Below are 16,069 nucleotides of genomic sequence, written 5' to 3'. Positions count from 1 at the left end.
GTCCAGTGGAGTCATTAAAGCTGTCGCGTCCACAGCGTGCTCCAGTTTGTTCTGAGCTGCTCTTTGGGACCTCTCAATGTTATCATGGTACTGGAGAGATCAATCACAGCTGGTGCAAATGCTGTTTGTTAATCTCATGCAGTGGAGCAAGTTCTGCTGGTTCCCAGCAGGTTGTCCAGGGCCTGATCCAGCTCGCCTTGCTGCAAGAATTGATGCTGGCCATGCAGTATGGCTAGAGGAGAGAGGAAACTATTTTGGGGGGAAGAGATTTCGACTTGATGTTAAAATCAAATGCTCACTGGCTTTGACAATTGGGAGAAATATTTATTGGTAGCCAGTCTAGGATTGTGGAGCCAAAACCAGTGCTTTACACCCGTCAAGAACATCTTAGCTGCTTTGGCTACCAGTGAGCAAGCATGAGCTTGAAATGCGTGGGCTGCTTGTAAAGGATTTTCTCACTGGGCAGCATCGGAGAGTGTGCAGCATCCCTGTGCTTCGTCCATCTGTCCCTCTGTCCCCCAGTGTGAGCCTGGTGCTGAGGTCCTGGCTCACGAGTGTGCTTTTAGCCCTTCCCAGTGCAGTCAGCACATCACACAGTGTTCCTTGAGGTCCAGTTTGTGCTGGTGTGGCAGCTGGGGTTACCCTGAGACACCCAGAATTGCAAAAATAAAATCACAGTGCAAGGCAAGGTGCATATATGCTGCAGGTATTGCATCCCTTCCCTGCACCCTTCCCTGCATCCCTTCCCTGCACCAAGTTCCCCATATGGACACATGCATGCAGAGTTCAGATGTGGCTGGGAAAGCTGCTGCTGTTGCTGTGCTCCTGCTTGAAAAGAGGAGAAGCGTTTGTCCTCAGTGGGACTGGGGTCTGCAAGCACGTCCAGGTGTCCCCAGTCACATCATGAAGATTGTAAATGTATCTCAGTGACTGAATAAGGAAATCCTTCAAGGGATGCATGTCCTTCAAAAGCTTCTCTTCAAAGGAAACGAGAGAACACCCCAAAGTCTGCAAGTGTTCTTTTAAGGCAAAGCTGAAGGAATAAAGGCTAGAAGCTGGCTTTGGGGAGTCTGGCAAAGCACAGATAAGGCACCTCGCATCGCCGGCTCCATGTTACAGAGCAGTGTCATGCAGCATTACAATTAAACACCCATTTCATGCTGCCGCTTTCGTTTGAGCCTTTGTGGCTGGCATGTGAAGTTAAGCGTCCTTAGCCCAGAGAGGTGCTCAAAATAACAAGAATTCATTGGTAGGGGGTGAGGAGACAGGAGAGGGGCTGGGAATGTGCAGCACTGTGGCTGTGGGGCAGTGCCCATAGCTCCCACCAAGGCAGTGAGGTTTGGGGGGCTGCTGTCTGCAGGCTGAGTCCCAGCAGCCGCAGCGGTGTCTGCCACCATCCATTTTTTTATTATTATTATTTTTTTCTGTGCTCTGGCCGTGTGACATCAGTGACTCTGGTGAGGTTTGGGGATGCTCCTTGGTGTGCACCAGTTTTAGGTGAGGGTAATCCATGTCGTTCCCTTCCTCTCTGGGCTTGATCGTTGCCTGAGTATGTTCGTTTCCGTCCTGGAAGATGAAGAGCTCAGCACACGTTAATCAATCTCATGGAGGCACCGGGAGGCTTTGTGGCTGTAAAGCTCTTTGAAGATAAAAATCTCTTGCAAGTGCTAATTAAATTTAATTTCATTAATCTCTTTGGTGCAGGGATCATCCTCTTGCTCCGACTTTGTCCATCCCATAGCAGCAGGGGCTCTGTCAATGCTTGAGACCTCCCAGGCACTTCCTGAGAGCAATTGTAGTAATCTCTATGTGGTGGAGGTGAACGGCAGTGGGAAGGTTTTTCCCCTCCTGTAGAAACATTTCCCTTATTCTGAGGGTTTCTTCCAACTTTTAGTGTCCATACTTAGCTCTTCATTTCATCATCACCGCATTTTCATTGTCCAGCATCACCAAATTTTCATTGTCTTTCGGTGACGGCTCCCTCCTCGCTCATTTACAAGACAAAACAGCCAGCAGTCCGCGCTGAGCATCTCTAAGAGCACAGCTGTCTCCGGCTGCGCTGTGTCTCGTTGCAAGAATACAAAGTGCTTGAGGGAGTCATGGATGGCAAAGAGCACCCAGAGCGCGGTGCTGGGTGGCTGGAGAGCAGGCGAAGACTGTCTGAGCAGAACAGAAGAGTGGAAGAAGAAAGCGTGATCAATTATTCAGCTTTTATGGAGGTCAAAAGGAGGGCAGGGAGAGTCAAAGCTGATTGCTCAGCTGGCAGGGCATCATTTGTAGCTCTGTATTCATGGATCCCTAATGGTCGAATGTGCGGAGGGATGATGAAATGGGAGAGAAAATCTTGAGTGTTGCAAGGCCTTCATTTGCTCTGCTGGGTCTCGGGGGGGCTTTGGTTGGAGCCCCAGCCATCACAATGGCACAGCCATGACCCCTCACTGCTATGTGATGTCTTCTGGATGCCTTCTCCTCCCGTTGTCCCTTGTGTCTGTGAAGGAGTGAAGGAAACCAAACCCCTCTCCACTGTAGCAATAGGGACAGGGTGGATGACAATCCTTCAGAGTTTGGCCGTGGCTTGGTGCAGCCCTGGGGCAAGGCTGGGTTTGGGTCTCCCATGCGAGATGTCCCCACCTGTGATGGGGATGGGTGACGTTCCTGCTCAGCGGACAGCAGAATGAGACTGCAAAGCCATGTAGCAATACAAATGAGCTGTTAGGCAGCTGTGTGACACGCAAAGCCATCGCTACCTGTGGAAAAAAAAGAAAAAAAAGAAAAAAAAAAAGCATTTTGGGGCTATTTAGGGTTGTTTTGGCATGCAGCCACCACGACGTATAGTTTGCTACCAAATATGTGGAAAAACTGGGGAGCTTTATGAGAGAGGGCTGCCACTGTGTTTTGTTTTATCAGATTTAATATTTTTGTTGTAGTTATTACTTCCACTACTACTATTTAAGTAGAAGCTTATAAAGATTAGAAAGGGAAGTGCCATCTGCGAAACTTGGCCGAGTGACAAATTATATTACATGATGTCGTTACTCAAATATTTTGGAGAGTGTGAACAGCAGAGAAGGGAAGCGATTGCCATTGCCTTCTGTCAGATGTGTGTGTACAAAAGGGAAAGTCCCTTCCCTTTCCAATGCAAGGTCAGCATGAGAAAAGCCAGGCAGCAGTTCCTCTGGGGTTGGCCTCGTGCCTTGCTGTGGTTCACTCTAAGGGGACAGTCCTCCCAGAGGCCCCAAACTGGGGTGCAGTGCTCCTTGCTTTTCTGCAATCTCCAGTTTCCTCGGAGCCAGGGACCTCTCTCCATCACTTTTCCAACCTCCAGGACATCCAGGTCACCTAGGTCTTAGTCCAGTGTAATTCAAGGGTAGAGCTAAACCAGCTCCACATTGCAGCCCCAACGTGAGCAGTTATCAGAGCCAATTCTGGAAGGGAGAAGATGGCAAAAAAATCCTGTTTATTTCAGTGATATCCTGATGGAGATGCATTTATCATGCTGCGAGCTCTTATCTGAGCGTGCTCCCAAGGGAAAAATTGACACATTTTAAGGATACACAGCGGTTTGTTATACTCTGTCCCAGAAGCCAGCAACAATTTATCTTCAGCATCTCATACTCATGCCCTCCGGTGCAGATATTTATTTCTGTAGATAGCAAAGGCCTCATGGGCTTGTTAGTATGGATGTTCTGTGGGCTGCCATAAATATTGCAATAGTAAAAACAATAATTAAGCATTATTGCAGCGATACAAGTTCATACTGAACTTGTGACAGCCACAAGCTCGTAATCAGGATCCCTCTCACCTCTGGCTCTTGGCTCCAACCCATCCCATTGCGGCCAAGGGAGGGGACCAAGGTGCTGGGTGCTGGATTTGGCCATTTTGCTGCCCCACAATGGGATGTGGACACACAGGAACCCATGTGAGCCGTTGCTGTAAGAACAGTGCACATGGGTGCGGGGTCTCTCCTTCTGTACCCCAATACGGGGCCAGAACTAAAGTTTCCAGGGGGAAAATTTTCCCCTGGGGTTGGAGTTGGGGTCTGTAAGACGTTGTCGTGGTGCTGATCATTGGGACCAGGTGACAGGGGGATGTGGAAGGCAGCCTTCGCATCTTCATAACCCAGGGGTCTTCTCGACCACCTGGCTTTGCTTACCAGGAGCTGCAATGTGCTGTTGCCTGCAGACCATTTGATTTCCAGATTGAGCTTATTCACCATCGGCTCATCTAGCTTGGATTTTATTTTATTTTATTTTATTTATGTATTTTTTTGCAAATATTTTCCTGTCGATGGAAATGCTCCCTTCTGGTGTTTGCCTTCGGTGTATTTATAACAGGACTCGTATCCACATTCAGCCTTCGTCTCGCCAGATCTGCACAACCCAAGCTGTGCTGGACTCCTCCCAAACTCCAGGCTCTGCCCATCCCAGCTTCTTTGGCGTGCTCCTCTCCCCATCCCCATCCATCAGGTTTCTGCAACCAGAACCCATGATGGTATTTCCGATGTGCTTTCACTACCAGAGCTCTCTTAGAAACGTAGGATCATTTGGTTTGGAAAAGACCTTTGAGATCATCAATCCCAGTCATCATCCAGACCTGCCAAGTCCCCCGTGCTTTCAGGTCCATACCAACCCAACCATGCTGTAATTCTGTGATTTTATGAACCCCAGCAACCGTGTTCAGCTCTGAGATGGCCAAAAAAACAGAGTCAAGTACTCTCCATGCTCTGCCTCTTTGCAAACCTCACATCACCTCCCCGAAATCTGGTTACAGCCACATCTCGTGCTCCATCCAGCTGCTCTAATTCACCTCTCTCCTGCTGCCCCTTCCTCACCATGCCTTGCAAAAGCTCAGAAGCAACCTCTGACATCGGCCCACCATTTGTGGACTCAAACCTCCAGGTCAGCACTGATGGATTTTCTTTTTCCACCCCCTCCAGCAAAATTCCTGGCAGCACTGTGGGCTGCCCCGCTTCCCCAGCAGTGCCGCACTAGATGTGATTTTCACAGGTTATTTTTATCAGAGGGAAATATTAGACTGCCTGCTGCCATACGAGATCCGTCCGTGCCCTGCTGGCCTCACCGTGGGCAGCAACACAATGCAAATATTTTTATATATAGCATCCTCCATATGGGGCGAAGCAAGAGGAGAGCGCTGGGGGCCAGCGGGGGCATGGCGGTTTTGGGGGCTGGAGGTGCTGATGTTGCAAGGAAGCAGCAAGGCTTTGTCTGCATGATGAGACAAGCCTGGGCTGTGCAGAAATAAGGAAGAATTGTTGTCTGGACAGCGAGGGCTCGGTGGAGTCTGAATGGTGGGAGTGGGGAACGTGTGTGAGTGGGGAGCTGAGGTTGGAGGAGCCCCCACCCTGACAAAAATTACCAGGTGGGGAATTTTCTAAGGAAACGGGGAGAACCAGAACTTGGCATGGAAATGTGTGGAGCAGTGTCACTGGGATTCAAGTGTAGGGTTGAAAAGCAGAATCCTAAATACCTCTTAACATGTCCTGCAGTTGAAGCATTGCTTTAGATATGAGACCTACGCTTGCCTGCTTTGCTCCCTGTCTTCAAGCAGGGATTCAGGGGTTCTTTTTGTATTTTTCTGCCCCCTCCTCATGTCTGGAAAAGTCACCTGTTGACTTTGGGTCCTTCCTGGCCAACACTCAAATGCATGCATGAGCAGGAGAAGCATTTCCCTCGCTGATGTACCTTAAATACTTAGTTGCTCTGGTTATTTTTTCCCCACTCGGGCTGATAGAGTAGCTCTTTCCTGGCATTTTGTAATCAAAAAACACATCTGATGCACATCCTTTTCCATTAAAAGAAGTGTTTACTTAGTCACCAAGTTCACTGAAGTGCTTGGAAATTACATCACTCAAAACACTGACATTTATAGGCAATGCAAATTAAATAGACATAACCAGAGATGTCAGTGTGTGCAGAGTCAAGGTTTCTCCAGGCGGTGAGACCAAGACCCGCTCTGCCTGTGCCTTTTTTCAAATGTCCTTGTTCCAGTGGTGGTTTTATTGAATTGCGTTCTAATTCTGGAGCCTTCCCACCCAGCCTGGCTCTGTGTCAAGAAATTGCTTCTCTCCAAAAAGATGCAAAGCAAATAGGGCTGTCCCCAGAGTAGGGATGTGGCCGCAGGGTGCTGATGAGGAGTTTCTGCCCGGAGAGGGGCTGGTAGAAAATAAATAGTTGTAAGTGGTTATGACTCATCAGAGTGGCTGCAAAGTGATAAAATCAGGCAGGTGCATGCTTGGCCCAAGAGAGAAATCACATCCCTGCAGGATGAAGGAGCAGCAGGACCAAATCCTGGCTCGGTGCCTCTCATGCCAACCTGAGCAGCATCTCTTGGTGTGGAAAATTCAGCATCGGTGCTACGTATTGCTCCAGCAACCTCTGTATCCGTGCTGGCATGCACCTGGTAGATCCTCACTGCAGGTGAGGGTGTCCCTTGCTTATGCCCACCTCCATTTCCCAATTTCTTCATATTCTGTCCCACTTTATTGCACCTTCTTATGGGACCACACTCCCAGGGAGGTGTCCCCACCCTGTCTGGCATATCGAGGGGTTCCCCATGGACCAGTGACGCTCAAGGCTGGCAGATCTCCCCAGCACCTCCCAGAACCTCCAATTTGCTAAACCACATCCTGCAACTGCTCTGCCCCATGCAGCTGGGATGGCATCTCCTTCCCATGTGCTCGGGGACAGCAGCATTGCCAGGACCCAGCCTGGGCGCTGGGAGATCTGCTTCCATCTGGCTCCCCATGAGCTGAAATTAGCAGCAGCTTTCTGACCGTTTAATATTTCAAGATGTTCTGGGCGAAGCAGCGAGGCTCCCGGGGAGGGGGGATGGAGGAATGTGCAAGAACCACTTCTGAGCCTTTAAAATGTGGCCTATGTTATTATTATTATGTTTTTGTGGGTTTTTTGGCTCCTTTCTGTTCCTTGCTGAGGTGCAGCTGGCAGATGGGCAGCCCTGGGGGGAGCCCCCTCGGCATGGGATGCGGGCAGCAGCCAGAGGGAGCAGTTCCCCCCTCCTCACTTCACTTTTCGAGCTGGATCTCAGCTCAGGGGACCCCATCCCATTTTCAGTTCTCCTCCTTCTTGTGATCTCCCATCCCTGCAACGTGGAAATCCTGGAGGATGTGGAGGTGGGAAGGGAGTATTTGTCCCTTCCCCCCCAAAAAAAACAGTCCTATAAGCAGCGTCATCTGGCAGGACCGACCTTCCATGCCCTGCTGTGACCCTGCAGTGAGGATACAGGTTAGGAGATGTTTGTTTTGTTTGTTATACTTAACAGGGGTTGAAACAAGGAACTGAAATATTCATTGCAGGCTCCACGCTGTCCACTGAACCCACTTTAACATCCCCAGTCTCAGCTTGCTCCTTATATTATGTAAGAGGCTTTTTAATAATATACTTTGAGACATATGGCCCCTCAGATTTAGTATGCAAATGCAATATGCTTAACTAAAAATAGCTGCTATGCTTAATGTAGTTTATTATAACACCTTCTGTTACTTGGTGAGTAATGGAGCGCGGCTGCGCGGTGTGGAGCTCGTAATGGAGCAAGCAGGGAGCAACCCCCACCACCAGCTGAGCCCCAGCCCCAGGCTCCTGCCCTGTCCCCACCATGGACACTGGGCAGAAATCACCCCAGTAAGTGTTCACTGGGGGTTAAGGTGAGGGATGGTAGGAAAAGTTTTGCATTGCACCAAGACAGAATGTTGCCTTATATCCCAGAGCGTGACCTCATGTTTTGGAGTATATATCCTGCATGAATTCTTATCCCAGTTTATCATGTGGGAACCATGCAGGGACCAAATCCCACCACGCTGTTGGTTTTGCACAGTCTCATGTGGGATGCAGTGCCCCTCTTGCAGGCACAAGGCTCCTTCCTATTCTTTCCCCTTTCCCCTTTCCCCTTTCCCCTTTCCCCTTCCCTTCCCTTCCCTTCCCATCCCCTTTAAAGGTCCCTTCCAACTCAAACTATTATATGATTCTGTGATTATTTTGGCCTCTCTCTGTGCAAACCCCTCCTCACTGAAGCCAAGAGCAACACCAATCAGATGTCATCTCATGGTGATGAACATCTGGATTGCACTGATGCTCCTGTCCCCTCCACAAAGCCATCAGGGACAGTGAGCCCTCTGTGCTCCCCTCACAGCCCCAGGAACCTTCCAGATACAAGGAGATGGTTTCTGAATGTGTTCACCAAAGGTGTGATTTTTTAGCTGGGGGAATGGTTTCATGGAAACGCTGTATTCCTGTTGGTTCCTCAGCTCTGGAAGGGAACACCTGAATTTCCCATTGGGTTTGTGTAGTGTGTATCAGATCTCATCGTAGCTGCTGGTGGGGATGAAGGAGTCGCCTGGCTCAGTGGGCTGTTGGAAGCTGCAATGTGTTGGCCATGATTCATCCTGTTGTAGGCATCGCCCTGGGATGAGATGAATCATTCTGGGGCTGTCACTTCGCTCCTGAAAAGGAGGGAGATTCGGCAGGGCACACTGCTGGATCAGTGCAGCAGCAGCACGGCCCCCTGCCATGCCTCCAAGCAAAGAAAACAGTGAAAACAACCCCGTTCCTCAAGGGGCTGCATGGGAGGGAGCAGGAGGTGAAGCTGGAGGTGATGTCCTTGTCCCAGCAGAAGGAACAAGACTGGGGAACCTGTGGCAATAACCAAAGGGCTGAGTGGTCTCCATCAATCCTCTATATGGGACCTATAGAATGCAACACGATCCATCCCATCATGCTGCCCCTGAACGCCACATGCAGGTGGTTGGGTTCCCCCTCTCCTCCAGCCCCCACGGGGACATTTTTCTCTTCTCAAGCATCACCCCCTTCCCACCCAGCCCCACCAGACAACTCCCTAGTGGGTGCTCCATCCCTTGGCCACCCCAGGGAAATGCCTCGTCCCCGATTGCTCCCAAGACAGCAGCCAAAGCAGAGCCCAGAATAGCAAAACACGCAGGACAAACGTTTAGAGATTGTTTTCAGTGGGAAAGTTGTGTTGGCTCCATCGCCTGTCAGGCGGATGTTATCAGCCCCCCCAAACCCTCCTGCAAATACTCTTATTTCAGCCTCACTTCATCCTGTTACCAAGCAACTTTAACTGCAGCAAAACACAACACATCCACGGAAAGGAGAGCGTGCACAAGGGATTGGGACTGGTTTTGCTGTGGTTAAATGGGTTTCTGTGTAATTCCATACTTTTTCCTGTTGAGCCCAGCTGTACAGCTTTCCAGTAGTAACCTTCCCTTGACTTTTGAAGTATATATAATCAATACATTTTTGTCTAGCAAAAAACGTGAGAGCATTACGCATTTACCGGAGCTTTGTGCACTAGCACAACATGGTTGTGGTAGCAAAACCCCTATAAGCTGTTCCATGGGTGCAGTGAGCCCAGCGTGCTCAACCTGCATCCCTGAGCTTCCCACGTGCATTTGGGACTTCACCTCGATGCCATCACTATGCCATCAACTCAACCAGAAATACAACAACCCAACACTTCCCCAAGTAATCAGCGTCTTTGCTCCGACTCATCCCAGCAATCAGGTTTATGTGCTGCTCTGCTCCAGCTAAGAAGCTCTTGAGCAAAATTACTTGCTGTGCACATGATCCCCTTTTATTTTTTCTTTCTCCTCCTTTTCCCACTGCCATGTTTCTGCGTTGTCTGACGAAGGTTTGCAGCCCTTGGAGGGAGTACAGGTTAAGGAATGACCTGAAGAGAGGAGCTCTGGGGGTCCTGGTGGACAACAGGTTGGCCATGAGCCAGAAGGGCCAATGGGATCCTGGGGTGCTTTCAAAAGAGTGTGGCCAGCAGATCAAGGGAGGTGATCCTCCTCCTCTGCTCTGCCCTGGTGAGGCCACACTGAGAATATTGTGTCCAGTTCTGGGCTCCCCAGTTCCAGAAAGACAGGGATCTCCTAGATGGAGTCCAGCAGAGGGCCACAAAGATGATTAAGAGCCTGGAGCATCTCCTGTATGAGGAAAGGGTGAGTAACCTGGGTCTGTTCAGCCTAGGGAAAAGGAGTCTGAGAGGGGATCTGATAAATGTTTATAAATATCTGAAGGGAGGTGGGAGGCAAATGGATGAGGCCAGGCTCCTCTTGGTGGTGTGTAGAGACAGGACAAGGAGTAATGGCCTCAAATTTGTACATAGGAAATTCCGTACTAACGTGTGGAAGAACTGCCTTACAATAAGGGTGACGGAGTGCAGGAACAGGCTGCCCAGAGAGCTGGTGGAGTCTCCTTCTATGGAGATACTCAAGACCACTCTGGATGCTGACCTATGTGACTTATTGTAGGAATCGGCTTTAGCAGGGGGGCTGGACTCAGTGATCTCTTGAGATCCCTTCCAGCCTCTGTGATTCTGTGATTCTGTGACTTCAGTAGCACCACAACGCTGTGCACTCTGCAGCGTGCAGTGCTCTGCAGCCAGCTTGAAGCACCTGCTGAATTCACCCCCAGTTTAACTAACACTGCTGTAATCCTTCGGTGAGAAGAGCAGCTCAGGATTTGTTTAGAAACACTGTCCTGTGTACAGTAACATATATTATGTATTTAAAAATGCAGTCATTAAGGGGATTTTCTCTGTTCCCCACCTGGGTTGCACGAAGAAATAAATGTGTACCTGCTGGTCTCTGAAAAGCAGGATCAGAGATTGGATGAAGGTCTGTGGCTGGGCTTCCCAAAATCACGACTGGGGTTTGGTCCGCAGTTCCCTTGAATTTGTCTTTAAAGTCTTTCTGGCATCTGAGCCAGCCAAAGGTTTTCGGGGTTGTTTTGTCTCCTTTGATGGATGCTTGCAGGACAAAGGCAGTGACAGACAGGACCAACGCACAGCCCTGTGCCTCCAGGAGGTGCCGCAGAAGACAACATTCAAAGGGATGCTGCATTCCCTCAAAAGGTTTTGTAGAGTTGGACTTTCCATTTGTATATTTTGTAGAAAGCGTAGAAAATGGCATTGGAGAAGTGACAGTTTTTCCAGGCTGGTTTGGCATTTGTAGCTTCATCTCACCCATTGTTTCCTGTAGAAGGAGCAACGAAGGGACATGGATTAGTGGGGACGTATTGGTGATAGGTGGACGGTTGGGTTGGATGATCTTGGAGGTCTTTTCCAACCTTGGTGATGCTGTGATTTTATGATTCTGTGAATGCTCCCTTGCCTCTGGCAGCCTTTCTAAACAGTGCTGTTTATTTTGCTCTTCTTGTTTTTATCAGCGACGAAAATTAATAACTGTTTGCTTTAAAACCAGACTTTGTTCTACAACGTAGTAAATCCATTCCCTTCCCTGTGCGTGATTACACATGGTTTCCAGCCAGGATTTTCTATGTAAAATTGCAAAGCCTGTCACATTTAAGTCTTTTGCAGATACTTGCAGGCTATATCTTGTTTGCTTGCTCGTGTTCTGGACGCTCAGTGGTTTACCCACAGAGACAGAGCTGTGCACAGCACTTGGGGAAATGCATGGAATTAAGTCGGGGCTGACCCAGGGAAATGTGTGGCAGATGCAGAAATGGGCAGAAAAATTTCGGACCGAACGTGTTTCGACAGAACAGTTCCCGTTGCCCAACAAGTGCGGCTAAATACACGCTTTCTCCTCCAACTTGTCAGGTAATTAGCGAAGGAAGCATATGGCATCGCCTGGAAGTGTTGGAAGGGGATCAACACCAGACAAAGCGGTGGAGACGGGGAGGGTTGGGTGAGTGGGTGTCACATGGAAATAATGGGATCGGGAGGAGAGGGAGGCAGCGATGGGAAGGGGATGGAACCCTGCGGTTCTGGCTCACGGCCACCTTGGCAGCGATGGGGTCGGATGGGGATGCTGGGCGTTCCCAGAAGCTCAGTGGGAATGCTGCCTTCCTCTCACCGCTTTGGGGAGCTGCTGCTGAGGAGGTGGTGGTGGGGAGGGGATCTTTGATGAGGACCATGTGGGCGAGCAAGTGCAGGGCTTGAGCAGCCAGCAAGAGAGCCTGGGCATGCCAACATCCACCCAGTGTCTCCTGGAGGGAGAGGAGCCGAATTATGGGCGAAAAAGGCAAAGGCAAACACACCAGGTTTTTATTGTGGTTCCTGGTAATAGGGTTCATAGAACCACAGCATGATTGGGTTGGAAGGGACCTCGAAGCCCCCACAGCTCCACCCCTGATGTGGACTGGCTGCCCCCCACCAGCTCAGGCTGCCTCAGGGTCCCACCCATGGCTATGGGAACCTCCAGGGAGGGGGCACCCACAGCTCTGGGCAGCAGCACCAGGGCATCAGCGCTTTCTGAGTAATGAATTTCCTCCTAAATCTCCTGTCTTTTAGTTTAAAACCATTCTCCCTTCTCCTCTCTTATCCTATCCTTACCTTGTCTTGGTAATAGCAGTATGTTGTTTGCAACAACACCCATCATGAGAGGATGGCAGAGGTCAATTCAGGTCAAGATCAATGGGTCTTGGGCAAAAGTGGAGGCAAGAGTGGCTACTGCCAATCCTGCTCCATGAGACTTCAATTCAGCAGTATCCAAAACAAACTCATCCTTTCTGTGCCGTTGTCTCACTGATGTGGGATTGTAGAGGGGAAACACATGTAGCCTGCTTGTCCACCACAGCATGCAGCAGTGATGCTGTCGTGGCACTGTTTATCTACCCAAAGCACTTTTGTCACATGGAAATAAAAAAACACAATTACCTTGCAAGGAGTATTGCAAAGCCGATGCCGGGATTAGCACAAGTGCTGGAGGTGTTGATCAATGGGAGTGTGTGTTCAAGAGTGAGTGGTGCAGATAATACACCTCCAGCTGGTTCAAAGTCCAAATGGTTGGAGTCGGGCACACGGACAGCTTGCTGACCACCTGGGTTTAGCAGGAGTATGCAAGACCTGGGGAGGTAACTGATTTAATAAATCCTATTTATCTCCAAACTGTTTTGGAGATAGGAAACTGAGCTTTAAAAAGGTTAAATGCTAATGAATACTAATAGCCTGCTCCAGCTGCTCGGTCAGTAAGGGATGCTGAGATAAAATGCCAGAGAGCAGAGATGCAAGCACTGGACGCTGCAGGCACGGAGTGTGAAGTTTCAAGTGGCCAACAAGTAAAGCAAGCTCCCAGTCACAGCGGGGCTTTTTGATGCTGATTGTTCCCAAAAGCTGAATGAAGTGTGTGTTTTGGTTTGTGTTTGGAGGGGGGAGGTCGATGGCACAGGACAGAGGGGCAGTGCAACTGGCCAGGGGGCTCGGGAGGGCTCTTCTTGGATCGGTTCGGCCATGGCTTTGTGTACTGAGTGCTGAAACCACGCGGGATGGGCAGCTATCAAAGAGGTCTGAGGCTGATATTCCTTCCATATGGGTTTCTTGCAGTGTTTTGGATTGAAGACAGTGCTGGTAAAAAATGGAAAAGCATAATAAAATAGTAGAAAAATACCAAGAAATAGTAAGCAAAGAAAATAAAGAGTGACTCATCGTCAAACAGAAGTTCTTCAGATGTTTAGGCGGCATTTGTTGGCCCTAGGCATGGATTCGTGTGAGTGAGTTGCTGTGTGTTTAGACCATACTATGCATAGCTAATGAGTTCCTTTGCTGGTGAGCCCCCACCCTTTAAACCCATATGCTCCCTGTAGTTGGTTTGGATGTGAGACTGTAGCAGCAAAGCTGAAGAGAGAAATGTTCTGTGCCCTTGTGGGGGAAGATGCCTGGTTGATAGCGGAACCCAAAGTGCTTGGATAGTTCACTCAGGTCTGACTTGCATCCATTAACTCAGCTTCAGAAAGCGTGTTATCAGTTGGTTTAGTGGAAGAGGAGCTCAAGATGTGAGGAGCTTGCATCACCCAACATGAGGAAACCCATAACAGCGTCATGAGTTGGAGCCCATGAGCTGCAGAGCGGCTTTGTACTTGGAGCAGCCTCAGCAACTGAAGCCATGGGCAGCTTGGGATTTTACATTTGTTTCATTATTCCGTTGGCTGTATTATGTCCCAGGTGGCTTCAGGTTTGTCAGTGCCAGAAATGAGGCTGCGGGGCAGCAGAGGTGGGTGCATCCATGTTTTTGGGGTCAGAGACCATACGGATACTAGAATTGACTTTGGGGGAAGAAGTGTGTTTTAGTAGTATGGGGGTGCATTTAGAGTTCTGCAAATAAGTAGCCAGGAAATAGACGTCACCTCCTGTTTTCTGTCTTGAAAGCGTGGAGAAATCACAGCTCTCTGACATATGCAGACGTCAAGCCCTTGGGATAGACAGCAGCGAAGGACCAGGTGCCAGCAGATGCTCTTGATCCCAATGGGGAGAAGCATCCCTTGGTTCTGGGCTTCCCTTCGTCATGCCCAGCCCCTCACCAGCCAGATGATGCTCTCCTGGCTGCGTATCTCCTGCTTTTGAGCAGCGCATACTGTCCAGACGTGAGTCCCCAGTGGACACCATCCCACCCCCCAGCTTAATCCCCTGCCTTCTTCTTCCAGAAGAGACGACGTTCGAGGCCGGAGTCAAAGTTCAGATCCACAGCCAGTCGGAGCCGCCGTTTGTCCAGGAGCTTGGCTTCGGGGTGGCCCCTGGATTCCAGACCTTTGTGGCCACCCAAGAGCAAAGGGTAAGTCCCAAATTTCATTTGCACGCCAAGGTGCCTCCAGTGGGTCTCATCTATGATGCACCTTGAGAGGTGATGTGTTTTTTTTTTTCACTCCTTGCTCCAATTTGGTTGGGAAGAGGACAGCTCTTGTTGTTTCCAATACGTTACCCACAGCCCTCACAGTTTTGGCCACAGAAGGGATTCTGTCCCCGGTAATAACCCTGACTGGCTTTTTCATGTTTGTGGTTCACCTGGGGCAGTCTCTAAATGTGCTGGGTACCATCCAACCCACTGTGACAGGTTGTTGTTTTCCAAAAAGCTCTCACTCTCCAAGGAGATATTAAATGAGACCAGAGGAGCGTGTTTCATTAGACAGAGCAGCATGAATCCTTCCAGGTAGCACCAAAACAGTCACATTATTTATGATGACCAGTGGTGGGAAGCTTGTGGCCCAGGATGCATCACTATCTCCGCATCCCAACGGTGGCACATCACAGTGCAGATGGATGCAACGTGACACGGAGTCATGAGACCCAAATCCTGGGTAGGCATTTGGAAAGCTGAGGAGCAGAATAACATTTTCCCCACTTTTTTTGGCCCCAGTGATTTTGCTCCTAGCCTTCCTGCATCACTGCCTTTCTCATTTTCCTCCCTGTTCTTGCGCCCACCCTCAATGCAGCATGATGGGTCAGTGGCTGGAGTAGATGATCTGAGTGCTCTTTTCCAACGTTCATGATCCTATGAATCAAATTGAGGAAAGCTTTTGGAGTGTTTGCTCCGATCAAACCCGCCGCAGAGATCAGGGCTGCAGAACTTCAGCTCTGAGCAGCTCAGCGAAGTCACCACCAAATATACCTCTAAGCCAAGTCATCTCCCTGTGACCCCCGGTACCAAAATACACCTGAGGGTGCAGCATTTCAGCTTGGCTCATTCATTACGACGTACTTGTGTGTGCTCATCCCAGAGATAACGAAGGGTGTGGGTTCCTGGTGGGCGGGCGCCAGGTGGAGACTTCTCAATCAAAGCGGAGCAACGTTTTGCTGTTGTCAGTATGTGTCTTGTGAGAAGTCTGTTGGGCTGGAGAAAATGAGCAGCTCTATTAGCACTCGCTTGGAGCATAACACCTCGATGGCAGTGAAGGCAAAGGGATCTTCAGGGGCAGAGTGAGCACCTGCTGAAGTCCAGAACAGCTCTTGCCCCATCCGTGTCCCATCCACCGGCCAAGCCCTGTCCTTGTGCTGCTCAGCCTCCCCACACTCACTCTTGAGATGCTGCATGGCCCGGGCACACCTTGCTGGTGGGTTTGGGTGCATCAGCTATTGGAGGAAATGGCCTTGGAGACCCATGGTGGGCATTCTTCATCCCATTCCCTTCCATAAATCTGTTGGCAGCTACTTTGTGCTGCCCCAGAGGACCCATTGGGTTACAGCCAGCAGCCAGTTGATTGGGCGAGCCCACTCACAGCCTGCAGCAAGGACCTCAAGGACTTTATTTTAGGTAGGAAATAGCATAAATGCTGAGACT

General features: G+C 49.8%; 1 protein-coding gene across 6 annotated transcripts in view; it reads left to right on the top strand.

Annotated features, from left to right (window-relative positions):
* The window catches only part of LOC110388460 (acid-sensing ion channel 2), a 65,983-nt gene that overhangs the window by 36,131 nt on the left and 13,783 nt on the right, over positions 1–16,069 (top strand). For all 6 annotated transcript variants that reach the window (XM_021377760.1, XM_021377764.1, XM_021377759.1 and 3 more), the window contains one exon: positions 14,439–14,566. In XM_021377760.1, the coding sequence (XP_021233435.1) occupies positions 14,439–14,566 (128 nt within the window). The remainder of the gene's footprint in view (positions 1–14,438; positions 14,567–16,069) is intronic.

The sequence above is a fragment of the Numida meleagris genome, chromosome 26 (assembly GCF_002078875.1).
Source record: "Numida meleagris isolate 19003 breed g44 Domestic line chromosome 26, NumMel1.0, whole genome shotgun sequence".
Lineage (NCBI taxonomy): Eukaryota > Metazoa > Chordata > Aves > Galliformes > Numididae > Numida > Numida meleagris.
Note: the sequence above shows the minus strand (reverse complement) of the source record. Positions and strands in the feature narration are given on the sequence as shown.